This window comes from Carassius gibelio, chromosome B14 (assembly GCF_023724105.1).
Source record: "Carassius gibelio isolate Cgi1373 ecotype wild population from Czech Republic chromosome B14, carGib1.2-hapl.c, whole genome shotgun sequence".
NCBI lineage: Eukaryota > Metazoa > Chordata > Actinopteri > Cypriniformes > Cyprinidae > Carassius > Carassius gibelio.
In genome coordinates, this window is record NC_068409.1 from 22,132,422 (window position 1) to 22,154,864 (window position 22,443).

The 22,443-nt window shown below is 36.2% G+C and overlaps 1 protein-coding gene across 5 annotated transcripts in view; it reads right to left on the reverse strand.

The window, feature by feature from the left end:
* Window positions 1-277: 277 nt before the first annotated feature.
* Window positions 278-22,443, reverse strand: part of LOC127971844 (fibroblast growth factor 13) — a 114,843-nt gene continuing 92,677 nt past the window's right edge. For all 5 annotated transcript variants that reach the window (XM_052575095.1, XM_052575099.1, XM_052575094.1 and 2 more), the window contains 2 exons: window positions 7,384-7,582; window positions 278-1,941 (listed from right to left, as the gene is read on the reverse strand). In XM_052575095.1, the coding sequence (XP_052431055.1) occupies window positions 1,805-1,941; window positions 7,384-7,582 (336 nt within the window). In that variant the 3' untranslated portion in view covers window positions 278-1,804. The remainder of the gene's footprint in view (window positions 1,942-7,383; window positions 7,583-22,443) is intronic.

Sequence of the window (22,443 nt, forward strand, 5' to 3'; positions counted from 1 at the left end):
GTGCTCCAACAACAGCAATAAAGTCTAAGTTTTTTGATTCCCACATGGTATCAATCTGATCGCTCTTCTTGATTGAGTATTTGATTTTGTTGGCACAATAATATGACTATTTAATATCCCAATTCCAAAAGTAAGTTGATTAAAATAAGATGTAAGAGGCCATTAGAACAAACCAAATTGGCAAAGAGAAAGACGAGAGCAGTTGCCCGGTGAACAGCCTGTAGAGTGATAATACAATTACAGTGATCGAAGTCAACAAATAAAGCACAAAGACACATTTTAAAAGTATATCTTAATATAAACATTTTATTCAGTGCATTGTATGTACACAACAAATAAGAAACAACTTGAAGGTACGTGGCAGAGTGCCAGTCAGTACATACATGTTGTTTGTCAGTTTTATCCTGGTAGTTTCGAACATATGATGCAGAGAGGAGTTAATACACATAGCCTACATCATGCAGCTCTATTCCTCACCTCCCTGCAGTCTCCCATGCAACAGATACTGTATGTTCATCTAAAAGAAGAATGAAACCCCAGAAAGAAACAGAAGATAGAACTCCCTTGTAGCATGTATGACGTTATGTTGCCCGAGGGAAAGGATATATATACTGTACTGCAGGCCACAAAAAGGGTCCTTATTGTACACAACCTGATTTGTACATGCCCTGTACAAGATTTTTTATTTTTTTCCCCCAATTTTTTTTCACTCTTACAAATTAGACAGACCCTAAAAAATGAAACCAACTTAAATTCCACAGTATAATTTTTTGTTTGCTCATTTAAATAGAAAATTGTCACCACCATAAATTACACACAAAACGCAGTCCGAGTGGGGGTCCCGCCATGTCTCAGAAATCACCGGCAGCGGTGACCAGCATTGACCAAAGGAGAGTCGACATGTGCGGGAAAGGCAAAAACACAAGCACACAGACTAAAGGAATTCAGAAAACAGACAACGGGATGCAAAACAGACGAAAGGAGTGACATCAAACAGCCCTCGTGAACCACACATCCATCTCCTCGAATACTGAAACCTCTCACTAATCAAAAAAAGCTTCCTGTCATGCGTAACATTTTACCGGTGTGGTCTGACGGCCGAGGGAAAAACTCTCACAGTTCTGTCTTTGGTGCGCTGGATCTCCAGTCGCGGTTAAACCTCGAAAAACACTGATTTGGGGAAGAACAAGAGGAAGTAAGAAAAGCTCACAGCCAATTCATACAATTAGCAAGCCGTGGCCTCTTGCTTCGGAGAAGCTCAGCTTGGCTTTTCATGTGAGCAAAACACAGGCTTTATATTCCCATGCTAGAGAGCTAAGCTCTCTGAGCGAGTGCACAAGAACGCAGGAGCCCCCAACGCACTGGGATGGGTGCTTCTCTATCGCTTCAAACTCAGGAAGCATGGGGGACAGGGGTGCCTTCCTTCCACTGCACCTGTGCAGCTAAAACCCTCACTGACTGCCCTGAACTCTTAACAAATGCAATCCTTGATCAGGACCTGCGATGCTAGGAAACGAACCTTGATGGCTGACGGTCAACTGCAACGCAACGTCCCATTGTAAGAAAAGCTACAATTTCAATGTTTCACATGGAAAAGGCTATTATAGTGGTGATCAAGCTAAACAGAAGAAAAAAAACTAGCTAATTCTAAAAAAGTCCAATCAAATGTTACTATAGTTTGCGAGTGGTTATGTTATGTTTCATGTTGTCCTGAACCGCTGAGAGCCTTTTGGAGAGAAGTCTGTGTGAAGTCACAAGCATTCAGAGGTTTTGGTGAAGGCGGAAGTTAGCAGGCCAGGCCGGGCTACGTTGACTCGTTCTGACTCACAGCTTTGCCCCCATTCAGCACAGCGGAGGCACTCCGGCTCTTAGTGGGTGTGCCGCTACCAGAACGTGAGAACTCAGTCAGGTCATGCAGAGAGGGTTCCCTGTACATGGCCACTGAAAGAAAGGAAACAAAGAAAGAGTGTGTGGTTAGTAAAAGCATCCCACATTTTATGTTAGGAAATGCTAATGGAATGCAAATGTGCTTGTTTACTTCGTGAAAGCCACTGATTAAATGTGAACAGGCTGAACATTTTCCATCAGTTTTAGTAAACAGAATGTTCACGAAAAAAAAAAAAAAAAATGTTTTTGTACTGTTTGTGTATTTACCCATTTGCAATTTAGCCATTTTCTCATTAAATATGCACAGAAAATGTCAACCTTTAATGTGATCAATAACTAGTGGTTGGTAATTGTCTATTTATCAAAAAAACTAAAAGACAGCAGCAAAATCAGAAATCAGGGCTCTATACCTATTAACATAAAATATAAAAAAACACTTTTGAACAGTAGTGTACTGTACATACTGTAAATAACTTATTTTGAGTAAGTTTTGTTAATTGATGTTGCAAAATATTACTCTATATCGTAAATAAAGTCCAAATTGTTAAATTGTTAGACAAAGCCACTGAGTAACACAAAGAGGGCAAAACCATTGCGATAGAGCAGAACAGACTGTGAAAAGTGATTATGAAAGAGGCACCTCTCACTCTGTCTTAACTTTTCAATATTCATTTGTTCTGCAGTGTAGAGAACACAACTCCTGCTATCTGACACTTCGGACAGCACTTTCAAATCACCACTCCAGAAATCCACTAGGTTGCCAATGAGCTAAAATTCATCTATCTGATCGTCTTTACGATGTATGTGCAGTGCAGGGAGCATCACAAAGACTTCCTTTAACCTCACACAAAGCTTCTTCTGCCTGCAACATGCAATCGATACAGCACTTAAGTGGAAAGCTCTACAAATCGATAGTTGACGTATTGGTTGTGCAAGTGAATGTCGAGCTTCTCGCTGGAGGGATGCAGCAGTCTCAGAGACTGGTGGCCAGGTCATTATTAGCGCACTCTGTAGAGCTTTCTCTGGGCTGTCACATACCTGCTCATCAAATCTTCTGGACCAGTGTGCTGTAATTGAACATGAATGAGGCCCCAAACTCAGGGATTATGGATGCAGATACATCAGCCGTATGATGCCTTGCTCTTCGGCAATAGTAATGATTGTATAGGCTTTATATGTGTGGACTATGGACAGAGACTACAGTAGTTTGTGAGCTGGCAGCAGAAGCCATGTTCACAGTGAGGAGACAGTTCCTTAATTGGTCCTCTGGAAGAACACTGCTGGAGAATCTTTATAAAGCAACGAGCAAAATTCTAATTCTCTCTTTCTTCAAATTACATTACTCTCCTCGACAACAACTAAACTGACACAAGCGTCTTTTTTCTACATGAAAGATTATGGTAACACTTCGCAATAACACTAGTTCATGCACAAGGCTGACAATTATCTTTTCACAGCCTTATTATTCTAGGTTAATCCTAATTCTTTATATACTTATTGATCACTGTTAGTTAATTTTCATCTACATTCATGTACATAAATTTTATTTAGCTTGAAATATGAATATATTAGGAACAGGAACAGTGAAATTTTTATAATAATACTTTTTTTTCAGCAAGGATGCATTAAATAAATCAAAAGTAAAGACTTTCATAATGTAAAAAAACAAACATACAACATTTTCATGTATTTACACGTTTTAAAACACCTGACCAAATTTAGGTGAAGCATCTAAATTATTGAATGTGTGACTATCTTAGTCTTACTACTTAGCTACTGTAAAAGGAAAAACAAATGTCTGGCTTCCCAGTAAACGTGTAAACATCATTAAAACAAAGCACTTGCTGGGGACTTTTATTCAGAGAATGTTTCTTGAATAGGTTTATTTTGCATTGCTATTTCACCTTGTTAAGGCATAAATCTCACTCAATGGCTGTGCACTGGGCTCTGAAATCAGCTCTAGTAAAGCATCTACACAGTGAATTCAGTGTGGAGCCGGTAGCACCAGAGTGTCCTTCCAAACTAATGCATTATTCCTGCTGTCTCTTACATTACCAACACTCACCATTATCCTCTCACCACAATAGAGAAAAATAAAATGAATTTTCAAGGGCTAAGGCATTTTCTCTGAGAAAAAAAAGGTTTCTCAGCTGCTAAGCCTCCATTTTTAATTATAATCAAATAAAATACCTTGTTTTAATTCTTTAAGCAATGAAAAGCATTACTGATTTCTCTTAGTAGCTGAATTGCATGACATTATCAGACATTATGTTCAAAAACTCATTTGTGCAGCATGACTCATTTGATAAGTAACTGCTTAACAAAAAAGCAAAGCAGCAGACAGTTTGGAGAAACGTCTCATCGTTAAAAAAAATATCCTAATTATGTGTCTTTACTAAATGACGAGCAAGGCATTAAAAGTCAATCTAAAAGCAATAAAATGAAATGTTTACCTTGACATTGGCACGTTCAGGAATAAATGTGATGTTTATGCGAAGAGTCTCTTAATGTTTTAAAATGTAAGCTTTCATTCATCCTTTTTCCAAAGCAACAAAAACAACAACAAAAAAAGTTCCAGAGTTTGGATTTGTGCTTAGAGCGCACTCTCTCTGTGTTCACGGACAAGAAAGAATGCAGCCGACAAAGCCACAAGAAACTTTGACAATTGCACAAAGCTTTGTTGTGTTCTGCTCTGAGATGGCTGCCTTGGCCTGGATGGAAGAGTACAACACTGTTTGCTGTCAAAAGCTGCTTTATCATTCCAGAGCCTTCTGCCACAGACTACGCTTTAAACTGTCCAATTGTGTTGGCGTCTGCATCGCTCCTAACAGACTCCACTATCCACACCTCATCACCTCAGTAAAGAGCCTGAGACCAGCGTTCCCCTCAGACACGTGGAGAGAACAGTGGTGGAGGGACAACGGAAGGGCAGATTCTGTGCCCACAGGTCCGGAGCCTGTAGTTTAGAGTTGGGCTGCACGATATATTGTTTCAGCATCGATATCGCCATGTGCGCATCTGCGATTGTCACATCACAGGATGTGCAATGTTTAGTATACCGATAGTTATATTTATAGCCTACTGATTGTTTTCTTTGTTTACACACAGACGCCTTGTCTACAACGGACGCGACAGCTGTCAAATCGCTGCCCCGTCGCTTTACTATCAGGGATTTTTCATGTTACGCCACATCCAGTGTAGACAGCATCACTGATTATAATGGGTTCTATAGTGTTTTGTTGCATAGCGTCGCGTCCGGTGTAGACAATGTGAGAGCCACACAGATGCACATGAACACTGAATTCCATTCAGTTCCGTGTCTATTTGTGCCTGAAATGACACATACACTCAGAATTATGTCAATATGCATGCCTCTGCAAGTATCCTTGTAAACAGTAGCTTATGACTTAGGTGAAGGTAAACAATTGAGAAAGAAAATGGATGTGTAACAGTATATTGATTCACAGCAGTTCAATGTTCATGTTGCTTTCTGTGTCATGCATGTTAATCAGACAAAACACAGAAAAATCACTTTTGTAGCTTTAACACAGATTTATTATATTTAATTTATACAGAATTATTTATTTATTTTCTTTCATATCGAAATATTCAAGTGCCGGTCATATAATTAGAATATCATCAAAAAGTTGATTTATTTCACTAATTCCATTCAAAAAGTTGAAACTTGTATATGATATTCATTCATTACACACAGACTGATATATTTCAAATGTTTATTTCTCTTAATTTTGATGATTATAACTGACAACTTTGAAAAGGTTCAATATTGAAGACACCTGGTGCCACACTCTAATCAGCCTTTAAATGGTCTCTCAGTCTAGTTCTGTAGGCTACACAAAAATGGGGAAGACTGCTGACTTGACAGTTGTCCAAAAGATGACAACTGACACCTTAAACAAGGACGGCAAGACACAAAAGTCATTGCAAAAGAGGCTGGCTGTTCACAGAGCTCTGTGTCCAAGCACATTAATAGAGAGGCGAAGGGAAGGAAAAGATGTGGTAGAAAAAAAAGTGTACAAGCAATAGGGATAACCGCACCCTGGAGAGGATTGTGAAACAAAACCCATTAAAAAATGTAGGGGAGATTCACAAACAGTGGACTGCAGCTGGGGTCAGTGCTTCAAGAATCACTACGCACAGACGTATGCAAGACATGGGTTTCAGCTGTTGCATTCTTTGTATCAAGCCACTTTTACAACAGACAGCGTCAGAAACGTTTAAAGACAAAAAGGACTGGACTGCTGCTGAGTGGTCCAAAGTTATGTTCTCTGATGAAAGTAAATTTAGCATTTCCTTTGGAAATCAGGGACCCAGAGTCTGGAGGAAGAGAGGAGAGGCACACAATCCACGTTGCTTGAGGTCCAGTGTAAAGTTTCCACAGTCAGTGATGGTTTGCGGTGCCATGTCATCTGCTGGTGTTGGTCCACAGTGTTTTCTGAGGTCCAAGGTCAATGCAGCCGTATACCAGGAAGTTTTAGAGCACTTCATGCTTCCTGCTACTGACCAACTTTATGGAGATGCAGATTTCATTTTTCCAACAGGACTTGGCACCTGCACACAGTGCCAAAGCTACCAGTACCTGGTTTAAGGACCATGGTATCCCTGTTCTTAATTGGCCAGCAAACTCGCCTGACCTTAACCCCATAGAAAATCAATGGGGTATTGTGAAGAGGAAGATGTGATATGCCAGACCCAAGAATGCAGAAGAGCTGAAGGCCACTATCAGAGCAACCTGGGCTCTCATAACACCTGAGCAGTGCCACAGACTGATCGACTCAATGCCACGCCGCATTGCTGCAGTAATTCAAGCAAAAGTATTGAGTGCTGTACATGCTCATACTTTTCATGTTCATTTTCATGTTCTTTTCAGTTGGCCAATATTTCAAAAAATCCTTTCTTTGTATTTGTCTTAAGTAATATTCACATTTTGGGATTTTCCTTAATTGTCAGTTATAATCATCAAAATTAAAATAGATAAACATTTGTAATATATCGGTCTGTGTGTAATGAATGAATATAATATACAAGTTTCACTTTTTGAATGTAATTAGTGTAATTAGTCAAATCAACTTTTTGATGATATTATATGACCAGCACCTGTATATTGCAGAAAAACAAAATATTGCAATGTGAGTTTTTTTTTCAATATTTTGCAGCCCTACTTTAGAGCATTCATTGGGGCACATATAATGGATTTCCATTTTTACAATTAAAAAATTACAATATATACAATAAAAAGATGCTTTGTATTTTATTTCCTGTCCATTAGATGGATCAACAGCGTTCCCACAAACTAACAAATATCTTTTCCAGACATTCATGATTATGAGAAGCTTTTTATAGAAATGCACTCATTTTTAGTCGATTCAGTGTTTTAGAGCTGGATACTGACTTTCAAAAATAATTTCATACTGCAACTTAACTGCGTCAATAGCAATAAGAGGGACTACATAGTGTGTTGAAGTAGTGACTTACCTTTCAAAGGCTTGGGGAGGAAGTGTGCAGCAGGCTTGTTCTTTTTCACATGGTTGCCCTTCATGATCTCTCCTTCCTTGTTCAGGCCTAGGTACCAGCCCCTGCCCGACTGCTGCTGTCTATAGATCATGGAGGAGTACGTCACGTAGTAGTTCTCGAACACTGACTCCTTAAACTTGCACTCTGGTGTGAAGTGTTCCTGAAGGGCAAAGGAGGGAGGAGAAAAAAGATGCAAGATGAGGTTTGAAATTTCAAAATCCTTTACATGACACAGTGGATAGTAAGAAGTAAAAAAATGATACAAATATACACAAAAGCAGTGTCTAAAGAGTAACTGTAAAATAATTGTATTTCTCAGGTTATTATGCAAATACAACTATAAGCCATTTTATAAACTGATATCCCTGCAAAAGTATACAACATATAACAAGAGTTTTGGGGTGGGACTATCTGTCCAACCAATGGCAGGTGAGGGGGAAGGAGAAAAATCAATGGTTTGATTGGTTTCAATTCAAATTTGAAATCCATGGTTAGTATAATTAACTAAAACTAAAACCAAAAACAACTAAATAAATAAATAAATAAATATGAACTGAAATAAAAATATACAAATATTTTACTTCAGGTAGAAATGAAAGATAGCTTTCACTTTTTTATCTACTGTAGTTTAACTTAATGTACTAAAATAAATAAAAATTGAGATAAAACAAGAAGAAGAAAAAACTAAAATTGAGATAAAATCAATAAAAACTATATAGGCAAATAAAAAAATTACAAAAACACAAAACATTAATAAAACTTTACATTAAAATATAAATGGAAAACATATTTACAAATATTATTATTAATATCTCAATGGTATTAAAACAATACTGTAAAATAATAATAATAATAATAGATATCACCATACTTACAAATTTGACTGATTACATTAAGAATTAAAAGCATTTGTTTGTATGACATGTTTTCTGAAAGGTTATGTTTAAATATGCAAATAATGTGTCATCTTATTAAATATGCACTAATCTGCACATTTCTAGAAAAAAAATGTTACTTCATAAAAAGCCCAAATTCTCTAAATTGCCAGGTGCATAAAAAACTGATTTTGGCTGCAGTGTCTCGCCTTAATAAAAAACAACTGTTAAATAAAAATACCTTTTTGTCCCTCTGCCATCCTTTTTCATCACTACTTCCCCTTTTATCTGCTTTTTTCCCCCCTTAATAATCCTAACTTTACTGCTGTATGCATCCTTTCATTAGCACTTCCAAAAGCAATATATGTTGTAGTGTTGCATAAACATGGTAATGGTGTTTGGGGATGGATGGCTCTTCAGTTCAGTCTATGGATCCGGCCGTATTGAATGTGTGCGAGTACACCGTGTGCACTTCACTGAGTCATTATAAATGTTCACCTCCCACTAGGCTTGATCCTGTATTGACTATGTGCTTCGTTAGGATATTGCAAACGGTGTAAGAGGGTGAAAAGATCAGAGACAGTGCATAGAGCAACAGCAAATTACGTTACTCTGCATGTTATCTGGCTAACTAATTGCTTTTCAAGAGTTGTCTAACCCATTCGCCTGCCCAATAAAGCATTCGAAATAAATCAATGCCTATGCAAAGCCACAACGACACACTCGCTGCTCATAGATCCACACTTCCTGTTTAAATACCAGCTAGTCCAGGCATGGTGAACCAAGCAGAACGTAACTGGATGAAACTTAACGTATTTCTTACATTCCTATGAAGAAGTGAAGTCATATTGATAATATTATACACATATGGATTTATAATGCTTGATTTTTCAAACCCATGTGCTTGTGCCATATCCATCTCTTTAAATGCAGGAGCGAAGTAAACTCAAACAGAAAGTCATTAGAAGAGGTTAGATGAATATCCACGCCGAGCCTTTGGGCTGCTGTTGCAGTAACTGAACGGCTCTGTTAAAATGGATTACAGAACCTAAGGGTCTTATGGTTGTAATCTTTACTGTTTGAGTGTGGCAAATGATGTGGAAATACTACAGAGAGCGCTGTAAATCAAATGATGTTTTTCATCAGAGCCAAGGGAAGAAAGAAAGTGTAAATAATCTTTGTGTCGCTCCATAAACATCACTAGGGGAAAGTGTTCAGTGTTTCAGCTCTGAGAGCTTGATGCACTTAAAAAGAAAATCTACAGCAGGTTTGGAATTTATACAGGAGACAACCGATTAAATAACAGCCATTTGTGTTTTTTGTTCTCGCTACCTCCATGAATTATATAAGTGTGTTTGCACATGAATATTGTGGCTACATTTTTAATATCTGTGACAATCAAGCATAAGCTAACCAGAGATGCTAAAATCTAGGGCTGCAACAACTAAACAATAAAATCGATTATTATCAATAATAAAAATAATTGACAACGATTCTCATTATCGATTAGTCGGGTCTGCCCACAGTGCATGTCCAACTTCAGCGGGTCACATCAAATTACAGCACTGAATAATGCATTTCTATGGACAAAAATGCATCTAAAAATAGTGGAGGAAACAGAATGAGCTCCTGCAGGAAAAGTATGTGATCCAGGCTGCCCAAAACATGAGAAATCTTTATTTTAAGCTTCAAGCTGATGCAGTCGCTGTCAGTCGCTTTGACAGATGTGTGTGTGCAGCACAAAAAAAACCTTTCAGTTAACGGTCATATGCAAACTGTTATCAAAGGCAAAGGAGGGCATTTTTGTTATTATGTGAATAAATACTATCTCGTTGTTTTGGTTTATTATTTGCCCAATAAGTGACATTAACATTTTTAGATTTTAATATTTAGAAAAAGATTTGTTTTCTCTATTATGACAGGTGGTCTAATACATTTAAAAAAAATAATCAGCCAACTAATCGATTATCAAAATAATCATTAGTTGCAGCCCTACTAAAATCTCTTCAATCTAAATCTGTGTCCAGTGAAAGCTCATTGGTCTGAAATCTAGAGCAACATAACTCTATTAAACATTTAATACCTTTGGCTGTGATTGTTCTTAAGCATGATTTGCGAACTTCATGATAAAATGATTCATTTGAAAAATATTCTGAAAATATTCTGAAAAAATTTAAAAGATTTCATAATCATTTTGGAGATTTTAGCCTTCTATAGATCCTTTTAAAGTAAAAAGAAAAAAGTTTTTTTTTTTTTTTTTTTAATAAATTCATGCTCACCAAGGATGATATTGTGAAATATTATTGCAATTTAAATATACATATACATTTAATATACAAACATTTTTTTTAATTTATTGCTGTGATGCAAAAGCTGAATTTCCAGAATTTTTCATTGCTTAACTGTGACATGATCCTTCAGAATGTGGATGTGGGTTTGGTGCATAAAAAACATTTAATTAACATTAATGTTGAAAAGAGCTGTTTTGATTCATAACTCTTGTGGAAATATTTTTTTTTTTTCAAGATTCTTTGAGGTTTGATCAAACTTAATATTTGATGAATATAAAGGTAAAATGATCAAACAGAATGTTTCAATAAAGAAATGTGTGTGTGTGTGTGTGTATATATATATATATATATATATATATATATATATATATATATATAATATATTATAATAAAGGTATGAATCCTGCTGAATAAAAGTATTTATTAATTAAAAAAAAAAAAAAAAAAAAAAAAAAATAATATATATATATATATATATATATATATATATATATATATATATATATATATATTATACACTGTACCCTATTGACCCCAAACTTTTAAACAATATTGTACATGTGTACATTATGGGCTTAGTAAAAAGCTGCTCAGGTGTGTTACCAAGACAACCACAAGGTGCCCTGACTGCCTTAAAGGGAATTTGTAACAAACATAGATATACAGTACAGCTATTGTAGCAGCAATGCTGAGATTGTCCCTTCATCATGTATCCATGAAAGTCCTGAACTCTCACTCTCATCACAGGATGCTCTGTTTCCCAGCCGGCCTGGGGCCAACAGGAGTGCTCCAATGTTCAACGTACAGGCTGGAGTCGTCCTTCTGCTCTGGGTGACTCACACAGACACTGAGCTCCCACACACACTGACAGGAACACTCCTGATGTCACAGACCAGCCGCGACATTGCACCTCCTCTGGGACAGGCTGTCGACTCAGCTCTGAGCTGCATCCCGTAAACATCCCGAAAACAGAAAGTGGTTGTGAAGTGTGGACGTTAAAAGGATTTGCACTCTGAGGGGCTGCGGTCAGTCTGATGAGAAAGTTTGATTACGTGGGAGATCCCATGAGTAGACACGCAGGGACAGATCTGGGATCAATACTTCGCCTGAGATAAACATCTCATCTCATCTCATCTCATCTCATCTCATCTCATCTCATCCATGCTTCCAGTCAGAACAAAAGCTCCCTCACAGAAATCCTGTATCTCAGTTAAAATATATTTCTGCTATATTTTGTGCCTCATATACAGCTGAAGGTCATAATAATTAACTACGACTGAATGGAGCACAAAGGCATTATGTAGAGCGGCTCTCAATAATGACTGGATTGCATCCAATGCTATCAGGAATAATTAATCATAATTATCATAATAAACAAAAACAAAAGAGTGAAATGTTGAGAGGATGAGGGCAGGAAACGGGGATGACTCTAATTGGCACATGCTAACCACCGAATCCATAAAACACAAAAACATAATGCTTCTAGATGCCTCTCTAAATGACATTCACAGCAAAGGTTTGAACAAATAAAGGTTGTAAAATAGTCAGTATGGTATATGGCTATGAACTGGGAGCTTTGACAAATTTCATTTTAAATGTTCAAGTTGGCTGTCAAAGTACCTTTCAAACCCTACAAAGACAAAACAGTCAATAGTATAGATTATATAGAATTAAAAACAAATCAGTTTAATTCAGTTTACAGTACGAAAAAGATTATGGACACTAAGACTGGGTTTAATTGATCAAAAAGCATGTAAAAACAATATTATTGCAAAATATTACTACAGTTTAAAATTTTCTATTTTAATATATTTAAAATGTAATTTATTCCTATCACACAAAGCTGAATTTTCAGCATTTATTATTCCAAGCTTCAGTGTCACCTTGATCTTTCAGAATTTTTTTTTTATTTAAATCATTTTTACTTTTATGTTTTTGTGGAAACTTTTTTTTCAGGACACTCTGGTCAGGTGGTGTTTATTTGAAATAGAAATCGTGTAAAATATCTTTACTATCATTTTTTTAAAAATCAAATTAATGTATATTTGCTGAAGAAAATAATGACAATCAGTGCATGCTGATAATAATAATAATAAAATAAAAATATAAAAATAAAAATACTTGCAAAGCCCAAACTGAATGTAAGTGTATCTGAATAGCACATTTAATTATTGCTTCAAAGAAACTTAAAACAAAAACACACACAAACCAAAAAAAGCATCAGACTGGTGTCTAATTTAATGTGTTAATAATATATCTTACCTTATCCATGTGGAGAAAGAAAAACACTGTTTATAATTATGCTATGAAATGTAATGTTATGTATGAAAAATGATTTGTGTTCTGAGTAAAACTGATCTTAGGCTTGCATCTGTAAGGTGGTTCACTTATTGGTGACCTCCTCTTTAAGGGTTGGTGATGGAACAATTAACTGACACAACTGACTTAAAGAGTAATAAATCACATTAATCTATTAATGGTGAAATTCAACACAATCTTCCTCCTCTGCTTTTTAAGATAAATCTGTTATTTCCTATGTTTTGTCAGAACCTTTGAGACTCAGGCCATTCAGCATCAACAAAGAGGCACAATGCATTACCACAAGTGCATAACAGTGCTGATTAAATAACCAAGGTGCAGTTCGATTTCAGAGACAAAGCCTCTATTTTGCCTGCAATTGTGGTATACTAGGTCCAAACATTTGTGACGTAGGTGTAATGATAACAACATGATACAGTACTCTTTCTCTAAATAGAGATAAAAACTATTAACAATCACTGGCTTAGACAAGAAAGTACAACAATATCATGCACAGGGCAAATGTTCTTGTACCTCCATGCACACAGAGAAGGAGAAGAGGCATCACCACATACTGTAACACGGCTTCCAGATGGAGTTTGTTAGATGAGAGGTGCACTGTGATGAAACGGCAAACACATTTTCCTAATTGTCCATGCCATTTTATCACCAACACTGATGAAAATTGCAGCAAGCAGTGGCATCATTGAAAAATGCTGGAGAACAGCTATATACATAGAAACAGCAGATATTTCTGGGAACCCGCTGATGTCTTGTGGAGAACAGAGGAAGGAGGCAGTTTTATCGAATTACCACACATATACTTGCAGCTTGCTGAGAATGAGGAGTGAAACAGAAAAGTCAGATAATGTGCACTCTAAAGGGGTGAGATACATTAATCTCTCATTTAAGCTTTACAGTATCCACCTGTTTATTTATTGTTGCTTCGGTGGCTTAATAGAATTAATATTCCATCTGTCACCCAGGGGCGATTCTAGGATTTTTTCAACTGGGGGGCACAAGAGGGGCCACGATTAATACAGAGGGGCCAATCTTGTGTTGTTTGAACTGTATATCCAAATCATTTCAAGAGTTCAGTAACCTTTAAAATCAGTAATAAACAGTGATACCCTATTATATTTTAATAGCAGTTATTCACTGCTCTAAAAAAAAAAAATCAAATACAATTTGTATTAACTTTTCACTTTACAAAAGTGAAAGAAAAACTGTAATAAATAAAAGAATCCAATGTATGAATAGTGTACAACTCACAAATAATAATAATCAGAATAACATTAATAATTCATAGAAATAAATACACAATTAATTAATTAATATAACTACTATAAATTTTATATAATTTCATAATATGTTTTTGTTTATTATCCACGTCCCATTCAATTTGCATAGCAGCAGTTGCAGTAAATTTGCATTGACGAATAAACAAAATCTACTTATGTCAAGGCTAATTAATCTTGAGCATATTGATTTAAAAATATCATATATCCATACTTTGTTAGAAAGCTACTTGTTCAAAAAGGTAGCTTTAGTTTAACATGTAAAATATGTGGATCCTATAAAACAGCAATCGCGGAGCACCATGGTGATTTAGAACGCCAACTGAATTTATTAGGAATCTACAGACGCAAATAGACTAAAGGTGTAGAAAAATAAAGACCTATATGTGTATTTTGGACTTTTTTTTCACCACAAGTCTGAAAGAAGATATGTTACTGAAGACAAACAGGCCCAAATCTCAAAATTGACCAGTAAAAAAAACGATGTTTTTGCATGTGTCCAGAGGTGGGTAGAGTACCCAAAAACTTTACTCAAGTAAAAGTAAAAGTAATTCTAGAAATATTTACTCAAGTAAAAGTAAAAGTACTAGTCTTGAATAGTTACTTGAGTAAGAGTAAAAGAGTATCGGATAAAAAATCTACTCAAGTAGTTAGTTACTTTGGGTCATATATACGGAGCCTATTTTTATTTAGATATATAGATAAATGTATGTAATGTGTGTGTGCGTGTGTAAATGTATATATTTCATCAGCCTTTACTGCAATTTATTATAAAACCCTGTCTGTTTACTTAAGTAACAGATATAGGTTTCATGCCATAACATATTTTTAATACGACTGACTTTATATTAAATGTGAATTTAACATTGAAAGTTAATGTGATATAAATATTGCTACTAATCTTTCATTGTTCAGAAAGAGAGCAAATAACATTAACATTATTAAAGATCATTTTCACTGACAGTCTAGATTTCAATCACTCTCAGAAACTCCCATTAAAATCACTGAAACTGTTAACACTGTGAAATCAATATCTTAATTATAGATTCGTACACACATCTGCACTTTGTTGTTTCTGACGAGAGAATTCGCCAGAAAGAGGTATTCAGTCAGCGAGCGAGTGAAGGAAGCACCGGCATTTCAGCGATGACTCATCGGAACACCTCTGATTGGCCAATGCATTCAAACGAACCGTGTGTGATTGGTTATAATGCGCAACGCTGTAAAACGCATCTATCTCTGGCTCAGCGCCAGCAAGCGATCACAGATCTGAATTTAACAGCTGATGATATGACTTGCTGAACGTACTCGCACCGGTGTGATTGAATTAAAATTAATACAATCTTAATCGGCTATTTTTTGTCTTTTGGAAGCTGCATTCAACTTGACTCCCCTCTGTTATAAGCCACACACGTACAACAAACTACTGTCATAGTGGTATCGTGTACTGTAATCGAATGTAGCCCAAGTTATTACCTGTTAAACAGTAGACAGCACACGCGGTGTTCATCTAATAAGGATCTCCACCGCAAGCAAATAATAGCCTTTGCAGATTTGCTTTCAATTCAGTGCAGTTCCATAGTCCCGTTTTCAACGCTGTTGATGCTAAACGTTACAACTCTGAGTGAACCGCTTCAGACGCTCAGTGCGTGAGGCAGGGAACTGAACGAATCATTCAAACTGATTCATGAACCAATTCACTCGTTTGCCAATTGGTTTGATCAAGCCTTTGAACAGAATTGACTCAAAAGAATGAATCATTGGCGAATGGGCATCGCTCATTGCCCAGAGAAAAGTAGACGGCGCGTTTGGAATAAACTGAAGCATTTATAACATTTATTGCATTAAGATAAAGTAACGAGAGGGGCGTCGCTCACAGTAACGAAGTAAAAGTACAGATGAGTTATTTACTAAACTGAAAGATTATAATTTCAATTTGTGAGTGACAGACAAGTAGAAATGTGGGGGCACACTGGGGGGCCAATCAGTTTTCAGGAGGGGCCAGTGCCCCCATGGCCCCTCCCCTGGCTACGCCACTGCTGTCACCACATGGGAAAAAACACTTTCATTTAGTGGTACACCGAAAATTTTGGAAACTGAAAATATTCGACCAAAATGGTTAAATTAAATAAGTGATAATTTGTCAGATTTGGAGGGTCAAAATAATTGACTGAAACAGTTTGAGAGGTGGATTATTAGCTGAAGAACGCTGCTAGGGACCAATTAAATCAGTTTATTCCTTTATTTCTCTTTTCATTTTTCTGGATGCTGTTTTTTTCCATTTACATTTTTCTAGACTGCTTTGATGGTTGAGTAAAATTGTATTAATCAAAAAGCACATTAAATTAATTGAGATCAGAAACTTACAATATTAAGCAGCAATTTATTAAAAGTTTAACAAAAAATAAATTAAGGCCCTATGAAATTATTCTTTTTTTTTTTATACCAAATTCTGTTTTATCATAAATCCCCCAAATACTGTATTGTGTTTACATTTTTTCTGCTAAATATTTTCTGGTAAATATTCCTTTAAAAAAGAATGTTTTGATAATAATTGTATTTTTTAGTACAAGTACTATCATTACATTAAGTAATTTTTCTGTCATGGTTTCATCAACATAAACCAAACTTTTTTTTTTACAAGTTATTGTGAAGACCTTTAGATTTCTGTTTGTATATATGACAATAGTTTTACTCAAAAGAAACAGTAAAATGTTCATGAAGTGACTCTCAGAGCAGTTCAAGAGATTATTTTCATGTGTTCATCTACTCGTATATTGAGGTGGCAGAGGCTGAAAACACTGCGAGTGTCATCTGCACCATTCATTCACACTCTCTGTATGATGCATAATTCATATTTAAATGGTATTTTGAAAGTCAATGTTTGAAAGTCAATCCAAAATTTGACAAATTCTGTGACATTCTGCCTAATACTTTAAGTTCTGATTTTATGACTGGATTCCGTGATTCCACTCTTGTTTCTGCATGTATTTTAATTACCAAAATGTTATTTTCAGTTTTCAGTGAAACTGGATGAAGACTTGATTTCAGTGTTTTGCTAATAAATTCATTTTAGTGAATTATTTATTTCATTTAAATTTAGTTTAAATTATGTATTTATGTTGTAGTTCATAATAACAATCCATTAACTGAAGTATCAAATTCTCATTTTTCAAAGCCAATTTTTATTTGCATTAGACAGTGACAAGTAAGAATTTTGGCGAGTGACTTGACCTGGGCTCTGGCTGTTCCTCTGTACTGTCCCTAACCACATAAATAATCTACCCTCCTAACAGTGGAGTAAAAGAGAGCAGATATTGAGGTGTTGTAGTGCTTGGTGTTCGAGCTGATTCTATCTCCAAGTGTAATTATATCAGGAGCTGCAGTCATGCTGTTGCCAGTTCACTGATTCGTATCTAATATCTTTTCCTCTGACAGGGGAAATCCCGCATTGCCCCTCCCTCCCTTCTCCCAAAAGGCTTCCCCCCTCCCAGATGGAAAAGCACGAGGAGATGTTGTGTGTGCGCTAGAAACAGATAGCGTTTCTACTTGGTCTTCATATATGTCTAAGTGCTCTGCCTTCTGCCATGGCTCAGCTCTCTCCCTCCATCTGATATTTTCTTTTCCATCCTATTTTTCCCTTATTGCTTTTCTCTCTATCGATCCACCCAATGCTCCCTCTGTCTTTCAATATCTTTTTCAAAAACTAACCTTTTAAACAAACATTTATTTTCCCCTGTCTCATCATCTGTTTCTAATCATTTTTCTCTAAGATTCTTTCTTTTTCAGCTTCTGTACAGTATACCTCCCCCCATTCCCCCTCTCGATCTGTCTCATTACTTTACCCGCTCTCCCTCTTCTAACTCCAATCCCATTTATGGAAAAGAAGTAAATGGGAAAGCTGACAGAATCTATTCCAGTCAGAGGCTGTTCTTCCTGCTCAGTGCAGTACGGATGCCTGGTCACCAGGTCTCTCCACCTGTACCTCATTCTTCCCTCTGCCTCAACCACCCATCTGAATAATTGAATTATCATTGAAGCTCAAGATGTCTCAAACGAGAGAGTCGTACTGCTGATGCCACTTACTTTACAGAGAAGAATACCACAGTTTTCCTTTTTCAGCTTCTTGTCAAGTTAATGTGAACTGCTCTCACAACATATTTTACTTCTGTAATGTGACATATTTCAAAGTGAAACAGGATACTGAATAAGAAAATAATGTAGGACAGGATTTGATTTTATTTAATCAGCATTTGACTGTGTTCCTGTGGCTCAGTGGTAGAGCGTTGTGTTAGCGGCACAAAAGGTTGTGGGTTCAATTCTCAGGGAACACCCATACTTGTAAAAAATTATATATATAAGTGATGTGACATTCAGCCAAGTATGGTGACCCATACTCAGAATTTGTGCTCTGCATTTAACCCAACCAAAGTGCACACACACAGAGCAGTGAACACATGGCCCGGGATTCGAACCCACAACCCTAGGGTATATATATATATATATATATAGCTTGAATGCACTGTAAGTTGCTTTATATAAAAGCATAAATAAGATAATGTAATGACAGTCCAATGACTGTGGGTGTAATCTACCAGAATGGAAGCAGAGTTTTCCATAACAGTGCCTAAAAAGCCTTTCCCAATAGCCTGGGAAGCCTACAGATTTAAATCAGTGTAAAAAGTCATTTTAGAAGAGCATAAAAAAATTCACAATAATAAATTTCACAATCCACTGCAATATAATTCAATTCTTTAGTTAGTCTATCAAGTCACCAAGACTCGAACACGAGTTGATGAGACATTAAGGGAACAGATAGGGTACTAGTGACAAACTAAACTTTTAAGAAAAGCCATGGGACTTCGAAGTGTACTGTATTTGTAGAAAGTGTTCTGTAAGGTCTGAATTGTCACCTTGCTGAGTGTTGCTTATGACCACTACAGCAGACTACAGTGTCTGTGCTCTCTCTGTAGTCTGTGTGTGGACTTCTAATAGTGATGTGCCTGTCTCTGCCTGCTCTTAATGACCCAACACTAAACTGATTTTTGACTTCAAATGGGTGCCTGCAGAGCAGCTCACAGGACAGCCCGCACGTCGCCAGTGTGCACTGGCTGTCATCTGATAACTGTTAATTTGTAATACATTGTGATTAAACCATTTATATTTGCATGGTTGTTTTTACATATTTGATGTGTTCACTGATCAAACAGCAGGTATTACCAATAATCAAAGCTTAGCATCGAATCAAGTGGTTTGGTTTATTAAATATAAAAAAGCGTGCAGAGAACAGAACATGTTTAATTGATTTCCTCTCTCCCACTCACTGTCATGTTGATGGATGAATACATTTGTACGTAGACATACCGACACACTCATGCATGCATTCTATTTCTATGTATTATTTTCTACCTTCTGATCACAAACAGACAGATTGCAAAAACATACAATGTTTTTTTAGCATGTTGCTATGCAGTTTCTAGGGTTCTCTGAGTGCTCACTGACAGAATAAAAATTCAGATTTGAGTTGTAATATTCTTGTGCATGTTTAACTGGTTAGAGAGTTCCATATGAGAGAACCTTTGGAAAGAGTTAAAACTTTACAACAACATGCAATGGGTCAGCTGAGGTTAAACGCCCTCGCTATGCTTTCAAGTGAAAAAAGAATTCATTCATAGACTGCCAGATCTCAAAAGAGGAAAAAAAAGGTTATTGTACAAGGTTCTTCTCTTTAACGTGAACTGCACTAGTGAGTCAGCATGACTTAATTCTGTACTGCTGATTGACTGTGTTATAGTAAAAGTGCTGAATTGAAGGATACTGCTTTCTGACATGTTACAGTTGATTTGGGTTGTAGTAGACCAAATTAACTGAACATCATTCACTATTCCATTTGCCATTGGTTTATTTATTATTTGACCACACTTATAATATTGGCACGGCCTTGGATAGTCAATGTAGCCATTTTCAATGCATTTTAGCTTCACATGTAATAACTATGGATGCTTGTATATGTACACATTGTGTTTGTCTAATAAATAATTGGTTCTTTATTTATTGAGGGGCACACAGACACCACTGAATGATCAAGCTCTATTCACTTTCATGAATCAGCCCAAATTTTACATAATAATAAATAGATTCAAAACAATGGTTAAATGATTAAGTTGCATTATTGGTCAAAATGATAATGGAAATCCAATTTGTCATTTTTAAATAAAAAAGATGTGAGATAGGATAAATAATGCTGTTTTTAAACATTTATTGCTTTGCTTGTATAAATTACAATTAGTTTTATCCATAAACTTAAGAAAAATATGTCTCTTACATAGTTTTTATTTTACTTCTTGCAATATTTTTTTTTATTTGACTTATAGATGAAGCAAATTACAGAGCAAACCCATAAATATCAAGAGACATTATGCATAACATTTTCCCTATACACCCCAAAATGTACTGAAACACTAATTTGAATTATCATATTAATTCTAATTTAGACGTACCTCTCACGCGTCACTCACTACAGTACCTATTCTCTATTGATTGGGGATTTCCCAACATCACTGGTGTGTGATTGGCTGGCTTTGTGGCTCCATAGCAGCAGACATAAAGAGCCAGTGAGGGGTATAAAAACCCCAACACACACACACACATACACACATTACAAGAACACAGAGAGACTTCAGAATTACAGCACACTAAATCATTAAAATACCTGATAATACTGTTTAGATTACTGTAATGCCACACACTCAGTATCCTTCATCCATAATCACCAACCACTTATGCCAGCTGAAAGCTCTCCACCACTGTGTAAGCGCTGGATTACTTCACAGAGCTACAGTATACTCAATAACATCAGCACATTCTGCTTTCATTCACCCAAAAATCGCCTCTCATATCCATATTACTGAACATTTCTCAAAATCGTATATTCGATGTTGGACATTTACAAAGGAATGCAACTGCAGGAAAAGCTTTTAATATGGAAATTAATACAGGGAGCAAATGGAGATGAATGTTCAAAGACCTATGTGTATTAACACTCTCCAGGCTAATGGTTACAGTCTGAATAAAATATTAACACCTAAAGAACCTTGCTGTGCTGTCACTCAGAGAAGTGCTAAATATAGCCTCTGTCCTTCTGCCGTCATCAACCAGGATGCCACACGGTGACACAACGTTACTGTTGTTGAGAACAGAACTTTAATTTAATGAGCACTCTAGCACATATGTTCTCATTTCAGATGCTGAAGCACACATCATTAAAGTCACTGAGTGGGAACAGAGAACCGCCGTGAGTTATAGTGTGCTTTAGGTCGGGATTTGCAGTAGCTGATGTGTGTGTGTGTGTGTGTGTGCTTCTCTATCATCCCCAAAGGCTCCTGCTGGATATGTTACAGCTGGATCACACCTAACGTTATGATCAGATTACATGCTTTTGTCAGATTGCATGTGCGAGTCTCTTTTCTGCTGCCTTGTTTGTCTTTCTCCCGCCTGCTGTGAGCGAGTTCAGCCCAAAGCGTCCTGAAAACAGCATTACGCAGGACAGATTGGATGGTAACAGGTTTGTAGCATGGATGAGCAAGCTGCTGGAAAAACACTGCTCCTGGACTAGGTATGTTCAAAAATATTGATTTCCAAAATGAACTAATTAGCGTGTTGTTTGAATGACTAGTCAACTAACTTGTAAAAGGATCTTGTTCCTTTCAGGAAAAAAAATCAATTTTTATGATAAAATTTGAATTATATTTAATTTGACAATCCCCTTTTCAACCCCCCCCCCCCCAGTTCAACTGATCAAACGTATATGAAATATTAAGCAGCAAAACTGATTTCAACATTAAAAACAATAAGAAATGTTTCTTGATCACTCAGCATATTATAATGATTTCTGAAGGATCACGTGACACTGAAGACAGGAGAAATGGCTACTGACAATTCAGCTTTGCATCACAGGAATAAATTACATTTTAAAATTATTAAAATAGAAAACGGGTTATTTAAATTATAATAATATTTCAGGTCACACATTATTTTATGATCCTCTTTTCACTATTAACTAACTATCAACTACGACTTTTGCCTCAATAAATTCCTAATTACTGCTTATTAATAGTAAGTAAGTAAATTTAGGTATTGGGTAGGATTAAGTATGCAGAATATACGCTTTATAAGTACTAATAAACAGCGAATATGCTATTAATACTCATCCCAATACACAACTAGTTAATCGTGAGAGTTGGTACCTATACTAAGGTG